Source organism: Poecilia reticulata, chromosome 23, assembly GCF_904066995.2.
Source record: "Poecilia reticulata chromosome 23, P_reticulata-male-v2, whole genome shotgun sequence".
Taxonomy (NCBI): domain Eukaryota; kingdom Metazoa; phylum Chordata; class Actinopteri; order Cyprinodontiformes; family Poeciliidae; genus Poecilia; species Poecilia reticulata.
Window position 1 is genome coordinate 15409924 of NC_088852.1, and position 25578 is coordinate 15435501.

Below are 25578 nucleotides of genomic sequence, written 5' to 3' on the forward strand. Positions count from 1 at the left end.
TCAGGCAGGAAATGGGAGAGAGAGAAGGGGGTAGAGCATGCAGCAATATTCATAAGGTCTGCATCAAGGACTGATAGTCGGTGATACCCACTTTATCACTGCACCATACAATGCCCTGTTGTTTAGATCCTTCTCCAGTTGTTGTGCCGATTGTGTAAGCATAGAAGACAGATTCACGTAGAAAAAAAACAATCAAATACGTCCATTTATGTATTTATTTGCTAGATACATGCAACATAGATAGGGGAATTTGCCTGGCATCATCCCATTTGATGTGGTTTCAATAACAGTGTGCTCCGTGTTGAATCTGTTCGCCAGGTGATGAGCCACTTGGACAAATTTCCACCAACCAATGTTTCATCATTCTTCACCTTTATAACGTTAATCTAAAAATAATATGAAAACATGTAAAATAACACTTAATTTTTTTAGGTTCAAAAGTAAAAATCTGGCTCACACTTAGCCACTTTGCAAAGCTGAAAGTAAAGGATTGCATTAAAGTAATTACATTCTAAAACAAAATGACTGCCAGGCACAAATTTCCATAGAAATGTGCTACATTATCCTTTTATACAATATGTAACACCTTTCTCTGCCAGATGAGTCTGAATATGGAGATTGGACCCAAACAGAGAACTGACGGAATGAATTTCAAATGATTGAATTGTTTTTGGTCCTTTCACAGGTGCTATTCAATTGAAAATCTCCACCATAATTTTGCTGCTCCAGAATTTACGGAACAAACAGAAACAGAGTTTCTGTTTGGCAGATATATATATATATATATATATATATATATATATATATTTTTTTTTTGGATAAACATTATAGGGCATCACAGTTTTTACATATGACATGATCTCTGTAATAGCTTTTACCTGAGGCTGAAAATAAACATCAATTAAAACCAATAACATGAGAACAACAGCCTTCTTTTATTCAGTAGACCAGGAATGTGTAGCTACTGGTGGGGAAGGCTCTTCATAGACTTCAACCAACCATGAAATAACTCTTTGTATTTTCTCTTTTGTCTCATATAAAATATTGGAGGTTTTGATCAAAAAGTGTTTAGAACCTACTTACACATTCATACTGGTAACCAAACTAGATCTATTTTGCTTATAATCTGTGCAAAAAGAACCTGGAGCAGGAACTTTGATTAAAGTTCCTATAAACTATAATCAACTTCTCAAATCAATTCTTTACAGCTGAGCAGATGAATTCTTGTTTGAGATAAAAACTTGTTTGAAGACTTTCATCAGCAGATTCACAGAGTCATACTTGGCATACTTCTCATTGACAGTTGCGGTATGGCAAGCTTTCTATAGACGGCACCTGCTGGCTCTACTGGTGTCTCCGGGGAAGGAGATGAGATATGTGTGTGTACGTATGTGTGTGTCAAAGGGGAACTCCCTATTGGACAGCCATGAGCCGCAGAAGGCTTTCGGAGCTGTAGAAGTCAGGGGGGACCAGGCCTGGAAGGGCACAGCACCCCCCCCCTCGTTAATTCATTATGTCGTGGGGTGAACAAGTTGACCCCCGGGTACGCCGCTCGTCTCGCCTGCCCACCGCCGTTTCTCGTGACAGGAAGAGCAGTTTGCCCTGTGGGAGGGCGAATAACCTGGTCCAAACTGAGCCTTCTCATAGGTAGTTACAGATTGAGCTGCTTGCATGTTTGTCGGAGTATTCCAAAGTGTGGATTTTTGGAAATCACAGGGTAAACTCAGGATACTGGATTAGTCATTGACATCATGAACTGGTAAATAGTCTTTTTTTAATCAAATTTTTGCCTGTTGTTCTATATTGTAGATGTGCAATAAGCTGTTATAAGGACTCAAATTTGAGCAACTTTGTGAGATTTATAAGATATTGTCCACAACTAATTTGATGAAGTTGCTTCGTTGCAGTAAAGTCCTAATTTTCTTTGAATGCATGTCAAATTTGTATTGTAACTGATGCTTTTTCTGTTAATTTTTTAACTGTGTTTTCTGAAACATTTCAAGTCCAATATGAAAAACAAAAAAAAAATCTCGCATCGCTTCAACTCGCATGTAAAAGTTAAATTACAGTTTCAGTGTAAAGTTGATTCTTGGGGCTGAAGGTTATATCATTTAAATGTTGCAACCCTTTCCAACCAGAAACAATGTCTCTTCTCTATGTGAACTTTTGCAATATGTATCCCGGACAAGCCCCCATTCTAATGTTCTCTACCCAGAACTGGACGCTCCTGATCTAAAAGATATTGTTTTGTGAATTAAACACATTGTGGACAGCGTGTTTGTTACTTTTGCCTCAACTAATGTAGCAATGTAATGGGGTCTGTTGCTAGGAGAAATATGGTCACCCAACCTTCACTCACTTACCAACACAGATAACAGCACAGTCATCGTCTTTCATACATTCAAGTATTGCATTCTATCTCCTGCTGTCCTACTTTGAGGATAGACTGGACTTATATTTGGGCAAAAATCAATGCACACTGTATAACCTGCATGTGTGAGTGCTAGACCATGAGAAGGAGTTCATGGTGTGTTCAAGCTGAAGCTTTGATTGGATAGTGATAGTATTGAATATAGCGTGCGTGTGTACTGCAGTGTTTGGAGCATTACACAGACAAATGTTGAAAGATGTTTTATTTGATCTGTGGAGAATTGAGTTTTCTGCTGTCAACACTCTCATGTCAACTCTTTAAATAAGTGCTTTAGTGGTTTATACTTCCACAGTAAAAAGAGCCTGCTGATGGAGTTAGACTTCAAGTTAAAATTAAAAAGAGAGACTAACCTTGGGTCTTCTGGCAGACTAATATAACCAACATTTTTCAATTTTTAACTCTTGTTCTAACATTGTGTGATCTATAGTTTGTGTTTTTTTCCCTCTTAAAAACCAACCTCTCCCTGAAATTTAGGTAAAAGCTGTTTCTGGCTGAAGGAATTGTACAAAGCTTGAGCTTGCTTCACACAGAGATTTTTATCCCAATTTTTGTTCCAATTTTCCTCTTCTGACAATTTTAAGGATACTGCAATTATGGAGTAGTTTAGCTACTATCATACCTGTTGTAGCTAAGATTCAGTAATCCTAAGTAGCGAGATGTTTGGTTGACCTCAAAGCAGTTCTGACAAAATGTCAGGTGCCTCAAACAAAGGGAACCAATACTGTTTATAGAAAGGACAGGGTTCTGTTGACTTCACATAGGCAGGTGGTGGCAGGAGTACTTTTAGGTTCTCCTCATCATAACAAACCCACATTCAGTCTTACAAACAGAGGTCCAGGAGCTCTCAGACATTTAGACCTCCCTTGGGAAGACTCTGACACAGTTCTTTAAAAAAAAACAAAAAAACAATGGCTTCATCTTGAATTCAACAGATAAAAAATACAAGTGATCAGTTCTGGCCTTAGCAGGTTTTCTATTGCTTTTATGTGTGTGCTGTCAGTGAGTTAGTCTACATCTTGTTGCTGAGAACAGGGAAATGTGTCAACAAACGCCGGTGTGAGTATAATTTTCAAAAGAATTTAGTTCAGCTTGCCGCTTTCCACCCGCTTTAATGTTTACAGGACATCATTAGTTTGACTGAAAAACAACTCTGCATGTAGCCAAGCCAATTCCTGTCAAACACGAACAAGGCGGCACGCCTGAAACATGCATAATTGCAGTAACTCCCATCTCTCCGAGTGACTAACTGTGACTGGTGCTGTGGGCATTTCCTTCACCCCTGCCTTCTGTGCTGTGTGATTTGAGGTTTTCTTCAAAGGATGCCACCGCAAACCTGTTTGGGAAAGTTTCCCTGGCCGTTTTATAAATGGACTGAGGGATGTTATTGGCTTAGTCATACGCTTGTGGTTACCAACATGTGTGAGCCATCATGTGAAAAATCAAAGAAATGTTCCCTGGCATGCTAACAGTGTCCACCACGTGCTTCGTGTTTTCCTTCACCTGGCTCCGGCTCCGTCTCTCTGCCTCCCTTTCATATTATTACATTTAGTCATGGATTAGGAGAACTTTTACCAGGCATTGCTCTCACTCTCCATCTAACTGTGTTTAATGGTATATCTGTCTTTTTCTCTGGTCTGTTTGCAGTCTCACAGCACGATATGCAAGTCCTCCAGGCCACAGTGGAATAGGGTCACCTCAGAAGAAAAACACAAGGTACGTTTCTTCTCTCCTGCGTTTTTTCACCTGATTTCTGTCTTGTTAAGAAGCTGTTTTCTGGGGGCGGGAGGTTTCTAGTTTGCACTTGTTCTTTTTATATTTTTGTGACACTATCAAAGGTCAACAGTCAGGGTCAGAGATTAAGCATTTTGCAAGGAGATTCTTGAGCAGGGAGTGGCAGCTCTCGTCATGGCAGCTTGGATCAATGTTTTTGAGTGAAATACTACCACCTACTACACTAAATGAACACACACACACACATACACACACACGCGCGCACACACACACACAAATAATGACCCTTTTCTGGCTATTCAGGCAAATTTAGACCTTTATTATATTGTTCACCTTTCCAAGAGGATTCATGACATTATATGTGGCATCTTTTTAAATAGATGAAAATTCATGTTGCATTGCATCATTCCCTTTACTTGCATATTGCATTGTATACATGCAAAAGAACTTGATAGCAAAATGTCTGCCCAATTTTAAATCCTTATGGTACAAGAGGAAGAAGCTGCTCCCACAAAGATCACAATTTCTCGTCCATCAAAGAATTTCCACATCACAATCACAAACAGAAAGTTTTGTTTCATTGCTGATCACATTTTGTCCTTTGGAAAGTTTTTAACATCTGTGCAATGAAGTTAAAATTAAGACACCAGACTCAGCAAAGGAAGCTGCTGACTGTAAGTAGCAGACTGATTTAGTAAAGTTTTGTACCTATTGCTGCTGTTGGTAGGGTGTGACAGATAACCTCATAAGTTCACCCTCATGGCATCAACTTAGCAGTTCTTTCACGTTAGCCTTACAGAACTGTGCACAGGCATTTTTTTAATCTTTTATCTGATCTATTCCTTTCTAGCTCTGGTGGCCTACCAGGTTTTCTTGCCCTGTGTTTGGCTCCATCATTCCCATCAACTCTGATGTGCTTTGACATCATTGTTTTAATCGGTAGTCATCAGTTTTCACACTGTATTTTGGGAGACGTACTCCATCCCAGTAAAATCTGAATCTTCACTTTGATGCAAGTGTTTAGTAGTTTAGCACAGGGCCATAAAGTTTTGCATCCAAGCAGCAGGGGGGGGTGTTTGACAGTTTGTTGGCCCTCTGCTGCTCTCACTCTGACAACGGGCGCTGCGCCTCTGACTGCCTGTGTAGCCGCCAGATGTTCCAGACCCTCATCCGGGTAGAAAAAAGAAGAGAGTTTTGCTTTGGTTTGCATCCCAGACTCTCTGCTGAAACATCTGCGTTTAACTGGAGACTGACAGGCTTCAGTATTTCACCTCACATCCGTCGGCAGAACCCACAGCGCAGAAATTAGATTACCTTCTTCCTTCCAGGTCCCTTTCGCCGAGGCATCATCAGCCCCTGTAGTTTGGAAGATGAAAGCATCTAATGATGAAAGGGATTTCTTTTGATTTCCAGCTGAATTGCTTCGCTTTGTCTCTCCTCTTCCCTCATTCTTATTTTCCCCTGTCTCTGTGTGCAGTATTATCCTCCACTGACTCTCAACCACTATGCATTTGTTTCCTGTTTTTTCTTCTTCTGCTCCTTTTTGTGTGGATCCTTTTAATTTTATGAACCACTATCTTGTTCTTTTTCTTGTAGATTGATCATTTTCCAAACATAGCCTAGATTCATGAATCCTGATTTTTTTATTTTATTTTTTTTACTTGAGCATTACTTTATATGGTTCAAACTCTTCTCTCGCTGACTGACTTCTTCTTGTGTATTTGCATCTAGGCATGGTTTAATTTAGCATGTTTGTGCAGGATAAATCTCTCACTTCCTGCTGTGCAGGGGTTTGATTCTCACTCTGCTCCTCTGAGGAAGATGTAAAAGTAACCTTTAGTTTTGTATGATTTTTACTGGACTAAATAAAAAGAATCTCTAGCTGAGCTCTAAATTTCCTTCGGGATTGAAACTCTGTCAATCTCATCAACTCTAAAAAGAAAAAGTCTGATACTATCACTACCAATGTCTAACCATTACGATAGTGTGATCAGATTTGGTCAAAAAGCAGAAATTTTCTCTTCTGTCTTATTCTCTAAGTCCACGTTTCCTGTGATTCCTGCAAGGTTTATGATGAGCTCCAAATGGGATCACAAAATCCTTCCTTTCTGCCACTCTTCCATAGATCACTGCAGCTCCTCCAGAGTCACTATAGCCCTCTTAGGTGCTTCTTTAACAACAGGGATTTGTTTTCAACATATTTTTGAGTCCAATACATTCTCTACATCTGCATCTGACAGCATATAGAGTTTTTCCTCAAACTCAACCAAGCATTGGGCGTATTCTGACCAACTGCAGCTGTTCCATCACATGGAAAGTCGTGATCGTTGGCTAACTGCGTCCTAATGTGACAAAATTAGAATCTGTTTTCTGTTTGGGAGTTTTGCAGCGTTCTCCTCCTACATCTCGTCTCCAGCTGCGATGCAGACGCGGGTGACATTTACGGCATAATGAATCGATTATCTCTCTGAGGCATCAGCGTATCTTTCCAGCAGAAAGTCACCAGCAATGGAAAATCTAGTTTTCAGTTCCCCCTCCAAGAATGTTAAGAAAACTCAGGTTGTGAATAAAAAAAAAATTAGACGCCCGTCTACACCCTGAGGTAGTTTTTCCCAAGATCCAACTCGTCGCAAAATAACGTTTAGTGATTCCTGAAAAAGCTGTCCATTCTCATTAACACAGAAAAGAAATTGGAGGAAAACATCTAATAAAGTGCAGAATGCTGCATCAAGCTGTTGTGTAACACCAACAGTTTAATTTGATTATTTATGTAATTCTCCTTTAGGGGAGGTATGAGAACAACATGTGACGCTGGCAGCTTTGACTCTACTGATGGAACTTATAAAGAACAACTGGGAGAAAGAAAGCGCTATTTGATCTTGTCTTTGGTTGTTTTATTATCTAAAGTAGCAAAGTATTATGAATAACTCACAAATTTAACATACTTTAAAATTTCATGACTGCACAGAAGTCACGAAAAGATTTGGTGTACTTTTTTTAGTGTTTCCTTTACTCCTCCTTACTTTGATGCACTAAATAAACTCTGGCATAAGCAATTTTTTGTAGTGCAAATGCTTAAACTGTAGGATTTGAAAATTTTGTACAGTTAAACCCAAAATTAGTCTAATTTTTGTTGATCATGATTGATTTGAATATCCAATAAACGTGTAAAACATCCAAGGGGTCATCAATCTAAGCCTGATGATGATTCCACTTTTGGCTGATAGAAATTGTATAGGCACTGTAGCAAATTAGCATAGTACCTCTACCAATCCCAATAAACGTCTTGGTAAGAGGTAACAGTAGTAATGGTAGTATTTACCATTTTCTCTAACTTCTCAAATATGCTTTCTGTTGGACTATTGCAACAAAAACCAGGGGTTTACGCCTCCACACATAAATGTTGGGAAATCTAAAAGGAGAATGTTTGCCTTTGGAAGTCTCTGTAGCTAACTACACACACGCTTTCCCACAACAATAGACTGAGACGGCTTTCCATCAAACTCTGTGCAGAGTTCAACCTCTCCTTCTCCCCAACCCTCAAATGAACACACTTCCTGCTAAATCAACTCTTTGATTTGTCTTTGTCCTGCGCGCCGATGCATGCCGAGTTTAAGACCTCTTCTCCAGACATTGCAGCAGGTCCTTTGCAGCTCGGATCGTGTCGGTCTTCACGCTCCCTAAATCTCTTCACATCTTGTCACATAATAACCACAAACCTCATTGTGTTTTATGGGGATTTTATGTGATTGAAACAGAAGGAAAGCGATTCAGGTTTTTCTTTTACATCTTTCTGACAAAGCCATTGGACATAATTTAAAATGCTGGGGGGGTCTTTCGGAGTATGATGAGCCTGCTCTCTTATATAGTACATTGTCCATTTTCTCCATAACTTCGTGTGGTCCAAGTCGTTCTTCAGAAAGTCGTTTTTCCATTCGGTCGATTTCATCCATTAGTCTAGTTTTGTTGGTTCAGTTTTAGGCCTGCTTCTTGTGATGACTCTCCTATTTCATCTATAAGATTGTGAAGAGATGCATACAACGCTGCCCCTTTAACACTGAAATGCTCTTTTCTGCTGCGGTTTCCCCAGGTTACCAGGGCCGTCCAGAGTCCCTGCTGCAGGCAGCGGGGCATCCAGAAGCCCAGGCTCATCCAACCTCAACCGCCGGAGCCAGAGCTTCAACAGCATCGACAAGAGCAAGCCTCTTCAGTATGCAAGCGGTAATGATAGAGGTGAGCAGAACACAGCACTCCAACATGTTCATTGGTAGAGATCTAATATTAGATCTCTACTTCGAAGAAATGTAGTGTTGGGACAATAAGAGACCTAACAGGTTCTTGGAAAAAAGCATAGAACTGAAGCAATGTCAAGAAGAGTCGACAGAAAACCACTTTCTTCATTTCTAGGGTAATTGTTTAACAGATAATGTGTTTTTGTTTACGTGAGAATCTGATAGAAGCCAGTAAAATCATTTTCATTGCATCCAGACACCAAGCTCCCACTCCCACTGTTGAACTGTGTGCTTTCGTTTTCCTCATGGCTGCATTGAAGAGCCACCTAATTTACATTCTCCATACCCGCCACTTGATGGCAGCGCTCGCACAACGGAGCAGCCCAGTTCCCCGCTTCAGTCTGCTGAATCATCCCCGCCTTGGCACTCCAGCTGAGTCCTAACGACAGCATTAGGCTGAGGTGACACATAAAAGGAGCTGCCCTGTCAAAAATAATATCAGCTTTTAAATGAGATAAAAAAAATTAAAAAAAAAAAGCTCTGCAACCTTAGAGAGTCAGTATAGCTACTTCGGGCGTCACGTTTTTATTTTCAACCCCTTTGATAATGTTTCTTTCTGAATGGGAGCAACAGATACAACAATTTCACCCTCTTTGCTCACAGAGCAGTTCTGTCATCCCATAAAACTAACTCTGCTTGTCAAGAAAAGACTTTAAGAACTAAAGTTTCACTCCAGGGAGATAAAACTGAAGTTTGCTTGAAAGGAAAAAGAGAGAAAAGGACTAACAAAGGGAGAGAACAGAAATCAATTGCTGGGAAATGTCAGCAACACAGCTCCGACCTTCTGGGCAAAACGGAACACAGAGAGGCAGATACAGGAAGTCTCTGCCACGAGCTGTTTCACACACATTTCTCAGAAGACTTTGATTCCTGTCAAGCTATATATATATACACTGCTCAAAAAAATAAAGGGAACACTTAAGTGTTCCCTTTATCCATTTTCCTGCACCCTTGTCCCTTAGTGAGGTCGGGAGGGTCGCTGGTGCCTATCTCCAGCTGGCGTGCTGGGCGAGAGGCGGGGTACACCCTGGACAGGTTGCCAGTCTGTCGCAGGTCAACACAGAGACACACAGGACAAACAACCATGCACACACTCACACCTAGGGGCAATTTGGAACAGTCTTGTTTTTGGACTGTGGGAGGAAACCAGAGTACCCGGAGAGAACCCTCACATGCACAGGGAGAACATGCAAACTCCATGCAGAAAGACCGGGGCCGGGAATTGAACCCAGAACCTTCTTGCTGCAAGGCAACAGCTCTACCAACTGCGCCACTGTGCAGCCCTTTATATATATATATGCATAAATTCAAAAATGCGATGTTTACAGTCATTTAACAGGGGAACCAGTTAATAGGGCAGCACTTATTTTGTGAAAAAATAGTATTTATTTATCATTCTCCTCCAAGTAAATAGACTTTTGAGACATTTTCTGTATTGATCAGCAATAAATGATATAATTTTAAGACTCTTTACACATCTTTATCAAGTGGCTCTAGTATGTCACTAAAATGAGATTTTACAATGTCTCAGTGAGTTTAACATGGGTCTGTCAGAATGGGTGACTAACTGCTGGATCCTTTTAACAAAAACTTAATTTACCGTCTGGCTGCCTGATGTCTATATAATGCAGAGAGCAACATAATGGAGGAAGTAAATGAACATGGTGCTGGTGGGAGTTAACCAGTAGGCACTATTTAACCAGGCGGATGCTGGATTATAAACCTGAGTTTCTTTGAAAAATTTCTACCAGAAAGTCTGACACACTATAGAGGAAGTGGCATTTCATTCTCTGTTAGCTGAAGCAAAAAAGGAAAAGAAAAGAGGCTGGTTTCCATGACAACTCTTAAATCACAGCGCAGCGAAAGTGTGGTGGTCCTGTGAAATGGCCTCTAGAGTGGGGCTGGAGGATCTCTAAAGGTGGGGTTAATTGAGTGGACCCACACACTTCATCACATTAATGCTTCCAGTCTCCTTCATTAACATTTAGAAAGTACCTGAAGGGACCGCTGGATTATGGTGAATGATTGGGGAATAATAATAACAAAGACGCACTTGGAAAAACAATCGGTGTATTTGCTCTAATGTTACAGGTAGGTACTAAAAATGATGAACCTAGAAGTTCAGTTTTCAAAATGTAGAATAAAATCTGAATAAATGTCAACTCAAGACATTTTACTGGACAAACGAGTCAGTCTCGTATCCAGTTAGACTCCTTATCTGTCCAAATTCAATCAAGTCAATGTACTGCACACCATGCAACTACAGGTCCAGTTGCAAATACATATTGCACTGTACAGCCAATGTCAGTCAATCACGTGTTGCCTGTTGGTAATCAGTTATCTACAGCTAATAAGGAAAACGAAGAAAAAGGCAAAAAAAATTAAAAAGTAGCAATGTTTTCACTCAAGCAAGCATGTGGCAACATTTGAAAGGAACTACATTTCAAGTGGTTTCACCTGGCCATCTATTATTGATTCTAGCTATCTAGCTAGATAGAATTACTACTTGGCTAGCTACCTGAAATCACGATTGCTAGCTAGCTGGCAACTTAGGTTTGTAGCTATGTTGCCAGCTAAATGTTATAATTCGTATTAAAAGTTGAAAAAGGGTGTACTTTTTTGTGCAACTCTACAGGCTCTCTTGTGCGCACTCTAAAGCCTCTAAAATGTTCACCTACCCAAGACACCTACAGCTTTTAAGCCTCCGTTATTTTAATCCCCAGCTGTCAGAGCAATATGTGGCACTGAGGCTTTGTGAGTTCTTCTTTAAGGTTTGAGCAAACATGTTGTGTCTCAGCCCCAACCAGCTGAATCAAAGCCCAAGCCCCTCTCTCTCTGCCTGAAGTGACATTAAGGAGCAGACTGGAGGTGACTCAGAGCCAGCTGAGCCCTGCTCACTGCGCTGACTGACAGCCAGACAGACACTCAGTCTATTGGTGCATAACTTCATGTTGTCACTCTGTCATTTCTTCTCTCCTTCTGCTTCATAATGCTTTCTTTTCTGTTTTTTCCCCCTCAATTTATTTCTCCTTCCCAGAGAGTAAGTCCATACTTTTTGACAACTTCATCTTCTGAGCTGTGGACTCTGGTGTTGATGGTGTGTCCGTTACATTTCAAAAAGTTGCTTTTCGTTGACCAAACTAACATTTAGTCTATGTGTGTTGATTAAATACCGTCTGTAAGTAGGTCTAAGAGATATCATTGTGTTGTAATTTATTTTTTTTCTTACCTATCACTGCAGAAAGTTGTTGATTATTCCTCTGATTGGAAGGAAGTTTGTACGATTATGCAACATGGGAAATCTGAGGCATCTGATAGGTCTTGTTAGAGGTATTTCTGCTGACTTTTGATAAAAACCATTACCCGTTACTCCTTTACTCTTACGCCCCAAAATGAATTCAACCTGCAGCCTTCAGAAGCCTTAACCTGCAGCCTTAAATTGTGGAGGTGTGATAAATCCGACTGGAATCAAAATCACACAACACTGTTCCCTTTGAATCTGCTTTTGTGTTAGTTTGTTGCAAAATACAGAATATTTGTAGAAACACACAATCTTTCCTGTTGGTACTTTTAATTTTACACTCTACTGTAAGAATTTAAATATTTCCAAATTTTGCTAAAACCTTGGAGGAAATTGGTGAAAGTTTGTTTTCCAGTCATTTAAACAAGTAATTTGCTTCTTTAGATTTGCTGTCTGGTCCTGTCAGACGAGCATCTACGACGAGATCATCCAACTGGAATGGAAAACTTAATCTACCGTCTTCTTTTTCTTTCTGTTCAGAGTCGGTGAGGGGCATCCCAGTATCGAGTGGGATGAATGGGAGTGGTATTGGTGGGATGGTTCCCACCAGCCTCAGTGGGCAGCAGCTGGCCTCTGCCATCCCCTCACCCACAGCTGGGAAGACCTGGCGCAGCAAGTCCATGAACCTCAAGCACAGCGCCACTTCCTCCATGCTGGCAAGCCCCACGCACTCACCTTCCACCACCCCTTCACCGCAGGCCCTGGAAGGCCTTCAGTCTCACGGAAGTGAGGCGTCCAAAGTCGGGTTGGGAGCCGTGCCACCGCAGAGGTCAATGCTCGAGAAGTTTCGACTTATTAACCCTCGTTCAGCCTCAAGAGCGTCACCATCCATGGCGGAAATGACTCTCCAGGAGGAAGACGACCTATCCGAGTACGGGGACGATGGGCAGAGCCTGATGGTGTCAGTGTGCAGCAGCGGCAGTAGCAGCGCTACCGCCAAACAGATCTCAACAAAGACATCAGCATCATCCCTTTCTGCACCTAGCAAAACCTCGTCTTCATCGTCATCAAAAACGTCTGCCAGTGGCAGCAGGTCCTTGGCCCCAAGCAAAGACAAAGAGGACAAAAACAAGTCAGGGAAGTCTTCAAAGGACAGCTCTCCTCCAAAAGAGGAGAATGCGGCCGACTCCACAAAGAAGTCCTCCAAGATTGCCAGCCTCATCCCCAAGGGAGGAAAGTCATCATCGGGGAAGAAAGATGGCAGCTCCTCCTCAGCTTCCAGCGGCATCCCGAAACCAGGACTCAAAGCTCCATCCACAACGTCAGCCAAACCTCAGAGCCAGTCCCAAAACCAGAACCAAGCTGCCTTAAACAGCAGTGGCAACATGCGGGCAGGTGAAGGAGAGCGAGCCAAGCTGACCAAAGGAGGACAAGGCGGGAGTTTTTATATTCAGCGCTCCGCCGGCGGTCCAGAGGGCAAGCGGACCAGCATGACCTCATCTACCAGTACCTCGGCTCTGTCCGGGTCCAGTGGGATGCTCGTAGGAGGAGGCGGGGCGCTCGGAGGCAACGGAGTGGTTCAGCTTCCACAGCAGCAGCAACATAACCACCCCAACACTGCCACGGTGGCGCCCTTCATGTACAGGTGAGTCATCTGGACCAGGTCCAACACCAATTCCCCTTTAAGTTCCACAGAACTACAGACCCGCGCACACACACACATATCCTAGGAATTCTTGGAGTTCTCCCAGTCATCAGCTGGCGCTCCCCACTGTGCATCATGCTCTCGCCTCCACATCTCTTCACAGTCATTACAGAACAAATTAACATCCTCTGCTATCTGCTTGCCAAAGCCTATTATTTGGCTGTCTACGTTTTATCCTCAATGGGAAATTTCAGACATTGGCGGCGTTTAGGAATCCATTCACTCTCTTTTTTTCCCCCGACTGTGTTGGTTTGATGCATACAGCTGTTATGTGGCACCCTGATGGTCCAGTGATCAGGTGCGGAATATAGTCTGTATAGATCCCTGGGACATCAAATTCTCTATAGGTGATGTACCACAAGAGAACAGAAGCAAGGAACCCAATTAAATTCATTTCCCCTTGGACTAGGTCCATTAGTGATATTAAGTGGGTTAGCCATCCGTAAAGTATTCCACAGTCTACTGAATGAGCTTCTTGAAATTTGGACTACCAGGTGCTCTTTCCTGTCTGCTTCATAGCAGGTTTCAGTCTTATATGATATTTCTGAAGATTTCTTAATGTGTCGCCCAAACAAGACTGGCAGTTCTGAGAACTTCAATTCTTCTTTTGTGTCTGCAACCCCAGAAAGCAGACATGGAACAAAATCATTGATTACCTTTAACTTTGGAGGTCTGATGTCTTTGGTTAATGTCATTGCTACAGATAGGGTATTTGTGTTGCAGCCATAAACCTTTACTGTATTATATGGAGACTCTCGGATGGACCGACACAATGTGGAACATAATGGTGGAGCAGAAGGAAAGTCACTTATTTATAACATGTAATAGATTTACCTTATTAAATGCCACAGCAATTGATAATTGGTGTCTCTAATACAGATACTTGTCTGTAAATGATTTTAGAAGTGTTACTAGATTATTTAAATACCAGGAACAAGACAAAGCAGGTTCATGACTGAAGCTTTTCTTGTTGTTTTTGTGTTTTAGGCGTTTTAGTGTTTTTAGTACCTTTTAGTTGTTTTCTAAGATGTTCTCTTTGTGGGGCTTCTGTTAATGTCATTACATAAATGTTCACCAGCAGGCCTCACCAGAGGCTCTCAGCAGACGTTCTGGCTGGGCAACTTCTCCATCATTCTCCTTCTTCTAGGCGTCTCGACCTTATTAGGGTTGTAGTTGTTGCATTGGAAACTGAATATAATCTTGACATGCATAGGAGTCCTCTGGTTGTAAAAACACGCTGATCGTATTTTTATCTTTGCATCGTAGTCTTTCCACCCAAATTATTAACTATGTAGTTAATAATGTGTGAGATAGACACACCGACAGCGACTGTTTACGCTGTCGGTGTGTCTATCTCACATGTTAAGTCCTCCATTTTATTTCACATCGCTATTGTTCCACGCAGCTTCGGTAGAGAATATCTGTGCAGCTGAAATAAAAGGAAGGCGGCAGTGAGGAGAAATAATTCACATGAGCTGAAGTCGCTCACGCAACTGGAAGCCAGTTCTTATCTGCAGTGCTGCAGGTGGTGACGGTGATCCCTGGTGTGTGTGCGTGTGCGTGTGCGTGTGTGTGTGTGTGTGTGTGTGTGTGTGTGTGTGTGTGTGTGTGTGTGTGTGTGGTGTGTGCGTGTGTGTGTGTGTGTGAAGGAGTGAGTATGTGACACTATGTGCCCTTTGCTTGGATCTGTGTGTGTGTGTGAGAGCTTGTTCCAGCCCTGTCTGCCCATGTCTGCAACTGTTGCTGTGCATATTTTCTGGATGTTTTTCAACATAAAGATGGTGAAATGTTTACATGCATTCTGCTGCTGAAAGCAGTTTTCTTCCTTGTCATCTGTTTCTGACAACATTTACTTGCACACAGCTTATGTGTGTATGTGTGTGTGCGTAACGCATCTCAGGAAGTGTGTAGGAATCTCTTTGTTTCCTTAGATCAGCAAACGTTGAAGCGTGATGCCACTCAGACTGGAGGACAAGAGGCAGAGATACAGAAACAGATTTAACCCATTGAAACCCAGCGACATGTTTCATGGAGGAAAATAAAACGTACCAGACCCATCCAGCTGTTGTTGCAGATTTAAAGTGCTGCTATATTCTTAGTGACTCTGGTAGATTTTAGAGATGATATCAATATCTGTATTGATTCTGATCTTGAAAAAAGTTCTAAGTCGGGTATTGTGACAATGTGGGTAGATCCATTCAGTCTAAGTCTATGCTTTTGCTCTTCCAAAGTCATGTTTTATTCTTTATTTTACATTATATTTAGTATTCCTAATTGCACTTTCTGACCCTTAAGACGGAAAGGTTTGTTGCAGTTTATTTTTCTATTTATTTCTGTTTTTATTTTATTTATATTATTTATTATTTATATCGGCTGTTAGACTCCTAATTTTCTGTATCGGATTGTTGTTGGACCGATACTAAACCTCCGATATCTGTATCGGCAATGAAAAAAAGTGGATCGGTGCATCCCTGATAGGTACACGAAGCTTCTCACTTTTAACCTGAAAGCAGATTCAGGCAAGCTGTCTGAACGCAGGTAACAGCTAAATTGGCTCATATCTGCAAATGCCCAGATTTATTATGTACATATACATATATCTTTATCTTTTTGCCTCCAGGACGTTCTCTGAAAACGACTGCACCATGGTGGCCCCAGCCGACCCCTGCCTCAGCCCCACCAAGGGAGAGCTGGTCTACAGCAAAACAGCCAAGCAGTGCCTGGAGGAGATATCAGGTACGACACACACACACGCTGTGGGCTTCTGTGCAGACCATCGTCTTCTGTGTGGGTGTGTAAATAAGCATGTATATTTATATATATATAAATATATTGGTTATATTAGGAATGTAACCTCTCTCTGCCAGTGAGCCTCTGTATTTATTTAAATCTGACCTTAAAGCTGCTGCAGTTCTGATCTGCAAGTTCACAAGCAAAATTATTCAAGAAGAGGGAAAAAAAGCTGCAGTTAGTTTATCTGTGTGCAAATTCTACAGCATAAAACTAGCTGTGTTTACCTGGGGGAGCCAGGTTTTGTTCCTGTTTAATGAATAGAAGGAAAAAGGTCAGCGCTGTCGGAGGGAATCAGCCGTGTGGATTTACATCACCATTACCTGTCATTCTCAGACTGACGAGCTGGGTAAAGCTGGAACATCATGCCTGTTAGAACCTGGAAGTTATCTAATAGCGGTACTTGAACATTAATAAATGCAATATAAAGATGCAAATGAGTCAAACAGAAACATAAACTGCATAAAAAGCATTTCACTGCCCTCATTAATGCTGCAGAGCAGCTTTAAAAGTGTCAGATTTAGTTAGAATGTTTTTTTTAAGACAAAGCCTCTCGTGTTTATAATCTGAAGCCCTGTTCACTCAGAGCTAATACGGCAATAGCAAATGAGGTCAAAACTTTCTGCTAATGTCGATTAAACACTGTTACGCAATTCAGGTGTTTCTGTTAAATAAGAAGCACATTAAACATCACATGTGACTAAGTTTGTTCACACAATAAGACAGAAAAAATGCCGCACCATCGTCATCCAATCACTTCCTGTCGTCTTCTCTGTGGTTTGCTACAGAGGTTCCTAGGTTAGGTGCATTTTGCTAGTTGAAAATATTTGACAAAGAGCTGGAAGAGAACTTCAACCAACATCCCAGCACTGAAAACAAAAAGTTGGCTTACAGCAAACTATTGTTTCGCTTCCATTATCCAGTTTCAAATGACTGCTGCTGCAGTCTTCAAACATATCCATCAGAGGTGCTTCCTCAGGTCTGAATTGTTTTCTTTCTTAAAGCTTGTCATACTTTAACCAGCTGTTTGTGTCTGTGGGGAAATTTGGAGCTTTACATCTTACGTTGTTTGAAGTAAATCGGAAATGCTTTCATTTGAAAACAAATTCCTCACTCATCATAAAGCATAAAATAGAGCTCAGCCTGGATCGACAATCAAAGAAAGCCAGACTTAAGTTGGGAAAAGAAAGACGTCAAGCCGAAAGCCAGAAGAACTCTACAAAGCAGAGCTTGCACAAACAAAACTATGTGATTATAGGTTTAGGGATGTCAAGTGGGCAGCGACATTCCAGACATTTAGCTACGGTCCTGGTTTTTCCAAAGCCCATCATTTGCTGGACAAAATTAGACAACAGCACTGACCGTTCTCTTTGTTTAGACTCCATTAGGTACAACCGCTTTTCTTGCAGTCACACGTTTCGTAGCCGCTTCGTACCCTTCGCCCTTCTGGCTCTTCCTCTGCGGAGGAGAGGCAGCGAGTCTCTGACAGGGCAGTTCAACAGTCCGCACACCACAGATACCACATGACAAGCCTGCTCCTACTGCATACATCCGCACAGCCCATGTCAGGGGTGTCAGCTTTCAGACATCAAAGCAGGACAACTGTTTAAAATCTATCATGGTGTTTCAGAAATTGCAAAGATGAGAAGAAAGATTGAGGTAGAGAGAACTGGCAAATATCTGCTTTGGTACATATTGAGCCTTGCAAAATGTCCACACTGCTTGAACGTTATCACATTTTGGCACGTCACATCCATACACTGGACGATATTTGACTGGGATTTTATAGTTGTGGTGTTTCCAACCTTTTAATAAAATCAAGGGAAACTTTTTACCTTTAGTCAATTCTGGAAGGAACCCTGTTGTTGTAAAATTGACCTTTCTGAGATTTATATGATATTATAATGTTAGTCCCTTATGAAAAAAACATACCTGAAGTTTTACTTTGACTTTTTTTTTCTTGCATGTTTGAGAAATCCTTAAAACCTCCCTTGGCAACCATTTAGGCATGCCTGAACACTTGTTCTCACGAAACCCCGCCTATTTCCACAAAGCTCCTCCTTGGAGTTCTGGTCTCTAGCTGAGCAAAAGAGCTCATCTCCCCCCGCAACTCCTCACTCCAGAAGCAGGAATTAGCTACTGTGCATCTGCTGAGCTGAATACAGAAGCTGTATTCATATCATGAGCATTTGCTGTAGACCCCTCGTTTCCGGACGCACTTGTACCAAACAAATACGACATTGTTTTGTACCTTTATACACGCAGAAGGCTTGTGTAGAACTAAGTTTGTGGTAATTCAACTTTCAAACTAGAGGGGACTCCCAGTTTTCACTAATCTCTGCTCTGCAGCATTAAGGCTTCTAAGACCCAACCAAAGCTTTATGTCAGTGTATGAATCGTTCAACACCAATAAGTTTCATAGCTCTCTCTGCACTAAATGCGTTACTCACCTCAACGTTGGTCTGAATGTAAATGTCATTGCTACTGGAGAAAAAAACAGCTAAGGTCCAAACCCAGCGACATGCAGCGTTCAACCAGTCCTAAAGGTTGCACATTAATATCATTATGGTATGTTGTCCCTCTGATGCATCAGGTCTTCTGTAATGGTGCATTCAAGTACAGCTGGTACACTGGATTGTCTAAATATCAAAACAAGTCCAAAGTGATTTTCTTTTGTCTCAGGTGTATGCACCGTGTTACGAAAAAAAAACCCTGAAGTATGTACCGAATTTTTGTGTTCCATTGTACCCCTACTAATTTCTCTCATTATCGTTCATGTTCTATTGTGATGAACGATCTCTGATTGACAGAAAAAGCACTTTTTAAGGCTTAAATAAATCTAAAAATAGACCTGATTTTTGGCTTCTGAGCCAACTTCTTTTGGAGGCTTCCATGTATTGAAAGCAGGTGTGAAACACAGAAATGGGGCTGACAGCGTGTGCACTGACTGATATGAATACGTTGGCTCATGGTTGATCCATGATAAGCCGCAGGGCTCAGTGTTTTAGCTCCCGAAGACGGTATTTAATTAAGTCGGCTGGGTAGATTGGTGCAGTGGGAGCTCGCAAGCTTACAGGTGCGCTGTCCAAACAACTCGCTGTCCCACTGTGTTGGAGTGGGAGGAAAGCGACGGGTAAGAAGTAAACTGAGGAAGAGAATGAAAGGGGATTAAGAGAAAGAAGTGCTGATAAACACTGAGCGGGGCTGAGCGGGAGAGGAGGAGGGAAGGCTGCAGGCTGCATGCTGGAATGTGTGTGAGCTGGGCTTCACCAGCCATTTATTCTCCGCTGTGAAGAGAGGGGAACAGTCAGCGTGTCAGCGAGGGAGGCAGAAGAAGTGTGGCAGTGAGCTGGTAATTAAAGGAGGGACAGAAGGTGGATGGGGAACAGATAAGAGTGAGTGAAGAGAGACTGTCATTAAATAGGGGAAAAGACAGAGGGAGCGAGAGCAGGAGGAGCAGAGAGTGAGCCACGGGAGATGTAGCGGCTTGTGCATCCACGCCCCTGACCGTGGTGAGGCAGAGAGACAACATGCGGACGGAGTGGAAGGATGAAGTGATTTGGTCTGGCTCGTAGTACAACCACGAGTATGGGCTGGCTCAGGGATGGATCGGGATTTCACCTGCACACCTTCCAGAGTGGTTTTCTCCCCACTCTTCACCCGCCGCTTGCTTTCCCTCCAGCCCACTGAATCCTGGACCACAGTGAGGGAGGCGTGGGACGTGGGGACCTATCTGTTTGCGTCCTCTGTTCTCCGGTTCCTCCCTCCATCTGCTTTCTCGGTGAAGGTGCAACCAAGATGTGAAGGGGAGAGCCGCGCACAGGTGGAACCACTCACACGTATTGTACCTATTCCTGAGCCACCGGCAGCGAAGAGGTAGGAGATGAAGAGAGGGGCAGAGTTCTCTGTGTATCAAGGGGGCAGCCCGGCTCGGCGGCCTCCCCAGCCCCTCCCCGACAACCTCAACCTGCGGATCAAGCAGCGCTCCCTCACCAACCTGACCCTGCTCAGTGATGGCGAGCAGCGGGTCTACTCCTTTGAACTCACCGACCCACCGTCTCGTCTCTCCCAACCTCTGAGCTCTTCACCTTACTCGTCGTCTTCGCAGCGGGCGGGGGGCAGTCTGCAGGGCAGCCCCAGGAAGGAGGGCGGCACCAGGAGCACAGGTGTCCGGGGCACCAGAGCTCGATCTCTGTCACTATCCCTCACTAAGGTCCTCTCGCAGTCAGAGCATTCCCTCATCCCGGTCCCTTGGCGACGCACGGCGGCAGGTGGGCGTCCACAACGGGCGTCGTACAGCGGCCACCCAAGGACCGAGTCACAGCGGAGGTCTAGGGAGGGGCCAGGAGTAGACGGAGAAGGCAGGAATGGATGTTCCAGTGCTGAAGCGGCAGCAGAAAGGGGCGGTGGGAAGCAGGGCGGCAGGGAAAAAGACGGGTACTGGGCAGAGGAGGAGGCTTCAGAGGGAGGTCCTCGAGAGGGAACAGCTCAGTTGGATAAGGAGGTGATCCTCACCATGCTGGGGGACCTGGAGCAGGTCCTACACACCTCACCCCAACCTCACCCACGTAAGTTAACCCTTCGTCTCTGCTGCGGTGGTTGGGATTCATCCAGTGTTGGAGGATTATCGTGAAGCTTAATGCAGGGAGCCAGAAATATGCCCACGCTAACTCAAAGTTCTTAAAGAAGCCATCTTAAGAACAGCAGAGTTGAAAGAAATACTATAAGCTGGATATTTTCTTAATCCTCTATTGGACGAACCATACTTTCTCACAGGACCCTGTTGGCAGTTGAAGACAGTATTTAGATGTTTTTGAGACGTGGCTGTGGAATGAGACATCAGCTAGCTTAGTTTATGCTCACACATGCTCAATCACAGATGTTAAAACTAGATCCCCAACAAAATTCTCATTCATTAACCACACATTTTATCACCGGTTACACAACACTTAGCCCCAATGTAACCCTAGCAATGTTTGAATTTGCTGCATTGTTGCTCAGAAAGTCAATCTATATACCATATTCTTTTGGAAGTCTTTTGCTAAACATCTATGTGAACCACTTTTCTGTGTTTTTAAGCCGTTATGAAAATATTGATAATGTGTATTCAATTGGAGCTTTAGCTTTGAGCAGATTATTGCTGACTTTTTTGGCAGGTGGAGGAATGATTCAGCATTAAAACCCAAAAATACCTCAGATGGTGGGAAACCGATTCCTCCTCTCCAGAAAAAGCTCAGCCTCACCCTCGCAGGCTGTGAATCACACAGCCACTCTGATCAATACCTCATTATTACTGTGTTTGTGTGTGCAGACTTTTCAATGTATGTCTCTTACATTGTTTTTCATTTTTATGCATGCACACCTCAGTATGTACATACTATTAAATATTCATATTAAATAGCTTATTGACTTTTGGAAGCTTCGTCAGTGTGGCTTACAGGAGAACCGTACCATCCACACCAGCTAAATCATGTTTAAAATGATTCCAATACAGTGGACCCCCTGTAATTGCATTGTTTGGGGTCCGCAGCCAACCAGGACTAGCTACAATCCACAAATACTTGAGACGCCCTCCTAAAAATCTTATGAATACCCATTTTAATAGTTCAACCAAAAACTTTAGCTGAAAGTGCATGAATATGAACTTTGAGAACCATGTCAGAACTACTGCAGACCCTACTGTCTTTCTCATCTCCACTTTTGAGGATACAGCCAGTCAGCACCGAGGACAATGAATGCCATCCATTGGCATTTGTCGCCGTTTGCTGCTTTGCAAAAGCCAACCAGTAGCGTGTGAAGTAGCATCGCGTTCATCAGCTTCCCAAGTTGCATTTGTTTTTCGATATTTTAAAAGAGAAATACACAAATTAGCAAATTTTCCGCAAATACTTTGGAGGGAAGTTCCACAGAAAAATATCTGCAAATAGGTGAACCAATCAAAATGATGAACTTTTTGATGTTTGTCTACTGACGGGGTTTCTAAGTCCAGTCGACAGGGACTACTTTTATGCATGTTTTGGAATCAAAACCCAGCTGACCCCCAGTCTGTCGCATAAAATCTCATTTAAAATACATTGTACTTTGTGTTCATAACATAACCACACTTCAGAAGAAGGAATTCTGTTATTGTCATGCACACATCCTACGGTCTGCGCATTTTCTAATGCATTTACTAAGGGAGACATTCGGAAAACCGGGGCGTCCTGCCGCACAGGTGAGACCTCTGCGACTACTCTGCAAATAATTTCTCATAAATGCACAGGCACGCCTCCATGCTGCATGAAGTGTCCGCTCACGACAGAGAATACTGGGCCAGATTTCGCCGTGTCACTTTGTAATGGGATTGTAATTGGATATTTCTCAAAGGGGCCTCAGTGAGTTGATGGATAGACGGGAGGAAAAAAGGGAGAATCACAAAGGAAGAGGAATTCTGCGTTAGGTGTTTGGTGCCGATGGGCATTCTTTAGCTCCTGCATCCGGAAAAAACCAAATCCAGGACAGAGAAGCTTTTACTGCTATCACAGGAATCGGGCCGCTTTGTATTATATTTCTGTTTACTCTGATTCTTGTTAGGCGGCTGTAAAGTAGACATTAGCTATGGAGTCGGAGGTGAGCATTGCAAAGATAAGCTATGACCTCAATTACTTAACACAGCTTTGCACTTTGTGGGATCATAATTGAGGTCAACGTTTGACTTGAAAATAGTTGACGCTACACTGCAGACTGCTGCGTGTGTTGAAGTCCTACAGGCATGACAGACCATAATAATCCTATAATTGTTGGCAGTGTAGCTAAAAATCTAATCCCCAACGCAACAGTTCTTTGCTAGAAATGCTGCTATATTTAAGTCTCTCGCTGGTGTTTAAAGAATTGGAATTAAAGTTGACGTGACAGTATTTTTCCCCTTTTCCTCTGATTTCTTTGTTTTTTCTTTCTTTCTTTCTTTCTTTCTTTCTTTCTTTCTTTCTTTCTTTCTTTCTTTCTTTCTTTCTTTCTTTCTTTCTTCTTTCTTTCTTTCTTTCTTTCTTTCTTTCTTTCTTTCTTTCTTTGTTTTTTCTTTCTTTCTTTCTTTCTTTCTTTCTTTAAGCTGCCAGAACTTTTAAAATCAATGCATCCGGGCAAGCAAACAGAGCGCTGTCACAAAGAATACCTCAAAGCTGGGAGGTCTTTTACACGGTCACAGCAGAAAGCCTGAAAACAAAGTTCCATTCTGCATCGATTATGTGCTGCGTTGTTATCCTACAGCGTATACCTTTAGTGTCGCCGTGTAAAATTAAAAGCATTTATTTATCCTAGTGTGTTTGCAAAGTTTCAAGAAACCTTGTAGGGTCGAAAACCAGCACTGCAGCAAACCTTTGTTTCATGCAACCAGGCACTGTTGGCCCCCACTGCTTGAAGAATAGCAGCTGGAGGAAATGATGGAAGTTAAATGAAAGGTCAAGTGAAAGTCTTGAAATGGTGTCAATCTCCAATGAAATGGATAATGGAGTCGTCACTCCAGCCTCACTGCTGTCCGGTGCCGTGCATGGCGGCCTTTGTGTCCTAACAGGGTCACTGTGACGTCTGCAGAATTCACTTGCATCCTAACTGAATGATTCGGCTTCTTAGCCCGGTTCAAACCCATGTTGAGTAATTTCTCAATGAAGCCAAGGTAGTTTTAATTTAGAAGCACCTTTAACCCTAGAAAGCAGAGAGTGACTGCCCATCCGCGCCACACCTCATTCCGCCTGTTAATTACCCATTCTGTTGCCACTGCCTGCAGATGCAGGCTATCTCAACAAGTTAACAGGGAGCCTTAATTGGATCAGACAAGCAGATATTTTGGTGAACCCCCTCTGCTCTCTGCTGTGAAACATCGCCCAGAGTTCTCTCGTTATCATCTCTCCTGGAGAACACTTCTGTTGCCTCCATTCAGCAATCGGCTCATTTGTAAAGCAGACACTAAGAAGGCTAGAAAACATGTTGATGTCTTTTTTTTTAAGTCCAGTTTCCTTTTTTTGTCGCGGCTGTAGGCCGCAGGGTCTCCCACCGTTCTTGACAAAGAAGTGACAGAGCTTGCTTTTCCAACCAAGGCGGTCCTGATCTGACTGACGGATCTCGTGGTGTCACCCCATGACATTTCTGCTTCAGCCTGGAGGGGAAGCGGTGGATAAAACGATAAAGTGAAAGAAGTGCATGTAGTGCAGCCTGACAGGCTGTTTACAGTATAGGCTCACAACTGTCAGCAAAAGGCTTGCTGCCACCGCGATTGGTCACCATTCCGTTCCCCCCGTCTGAGATGTTCAGGGACAAGCGATGAAACGCTCTGTCAGACGTCCTCGCCCCTCCTCGGGCTGTGCTGTGGCTGGCCATGCTGGAACATGGAAGAGGGTTGTGTGTTGTTGAGTGTGTGGGTGCAGGTCCAAGCATCTGAGTGAATCGAACTTTAATTGTGTCTCAGCAGGAGAGGACCCCGAGGCGAGGCGCATGAGGACGGTGAAGAACATCGCTGACCTGCGGCAGAACCTGGAAGAGACCATGTCCAGCCTGCGGGGGACACAGATCAGCCACAGGTGGGCCAGCTGATAGTATTTTCCATCCCTCAAAGGTTATATTGGATGACTTATCTCTGATGGGTTAATGTGGGAGAAATGAACTGTTTTATCTGTTTTATCTGTCAAACTGACAGATAAAACAGATAACAGACCTTTTCTATTTTTTGCTGATAATAGCTGTAGGGTAGTCTCTTTCTGGAGGAAAACCAAGGGTTAAAGTGGCCTTAAAAGAAGCAAGAATTGAATGTGGATAATTGGATAAAAGTGGGATCCACAAGCTTTAAGAGGTTGTTTTAGGGTTGCCATCAATTCTATCTGGGCTCCAATCAGCTCCATGTTCTGAACCAGTTCTGTCTGCATTGTGGGCTTGGACCAAAATGTGGGAAGGAAGCAGGAAGGATCATTCAAAGAAAATAAGCCAATGGTAAGCCATATCCTAGTCCGACACAGGCAAATAAGGAAAGCAAACCAACAGTAAACTAAGTCCTAAAGTTAAAAAAACAGAAAGAAAGAAGAAAACAGGTGAATGAACTGCTAAGGAATCCAGGAATAAAATGCAAGGATCTGACAAAGAACTGAGCAGACAAGGAGATTTAGTGAAGGTGATTACTAATAAAGGAAATAACATTTAGCTGTATGAGAATTGTTGAACTGGATTAATAAAAAATAGAGTTTTTCATTATTGAATTGCATGCCTTAAAGATTTCAAGCCAAAGGACGTGTCATGGTCCACGATTCATTGTTTTCCTCATATTAATTGTTTTCTTGTTCTCTATTTGTTGTAAGAAAACCAACTGGTTCTGCAGCAGTATAATTTTACTTTTAGGCCTGTGTTTTGCAAAAATTCTCAAGAG

The 25578-nt window shown here is 42.7% G+C and overlaps 1 protein-coding gene across 21 annotated transcripts in view; it reads left to right on the forward strand.

Annotated features, from left to right (window-relative positions):
• Positions 1 to 25578, forward strand: part of nav3 (neuron navigator 3) — a 381588-nt gene that overhangs the window by 288175 nt on the left and 67835 nt on the right. For 13 of the 21 annotated variants that reach the window (XM_008401340.3, XM_081603798.1, XM_017302697.2 and 10 more), the window contains 5 exons: positions 4076 to 4144; positions 8253 to 8395; positions 12236 to 13340; positions 16021 to 16136; positions 24631 to 24742. In XM_008401340.3, coding sequence (XP_008399562.1) covers positions 4076 to 4144; positions 8253 to 8395; positions 12236 to 13340; positions 16021 to 16136; positions 24631 to 24742 — 1545 coding nt within the window. Of the gene's footprint in view, positions 1 to 1740; positions 1760 to 4075; positions 4145 to 8252; positions 8396 to 12235; positions 13341 to 16020; positions 16137 to 19400; positions 20759 to 24630; positions 24743 to 25578 lie in introns of those variants that run through there. The other 8 variants (XM_081603805.1, XM_008401328.3, XM_081603807.1 and 5 more) reach the window with 5 other exon arrangements.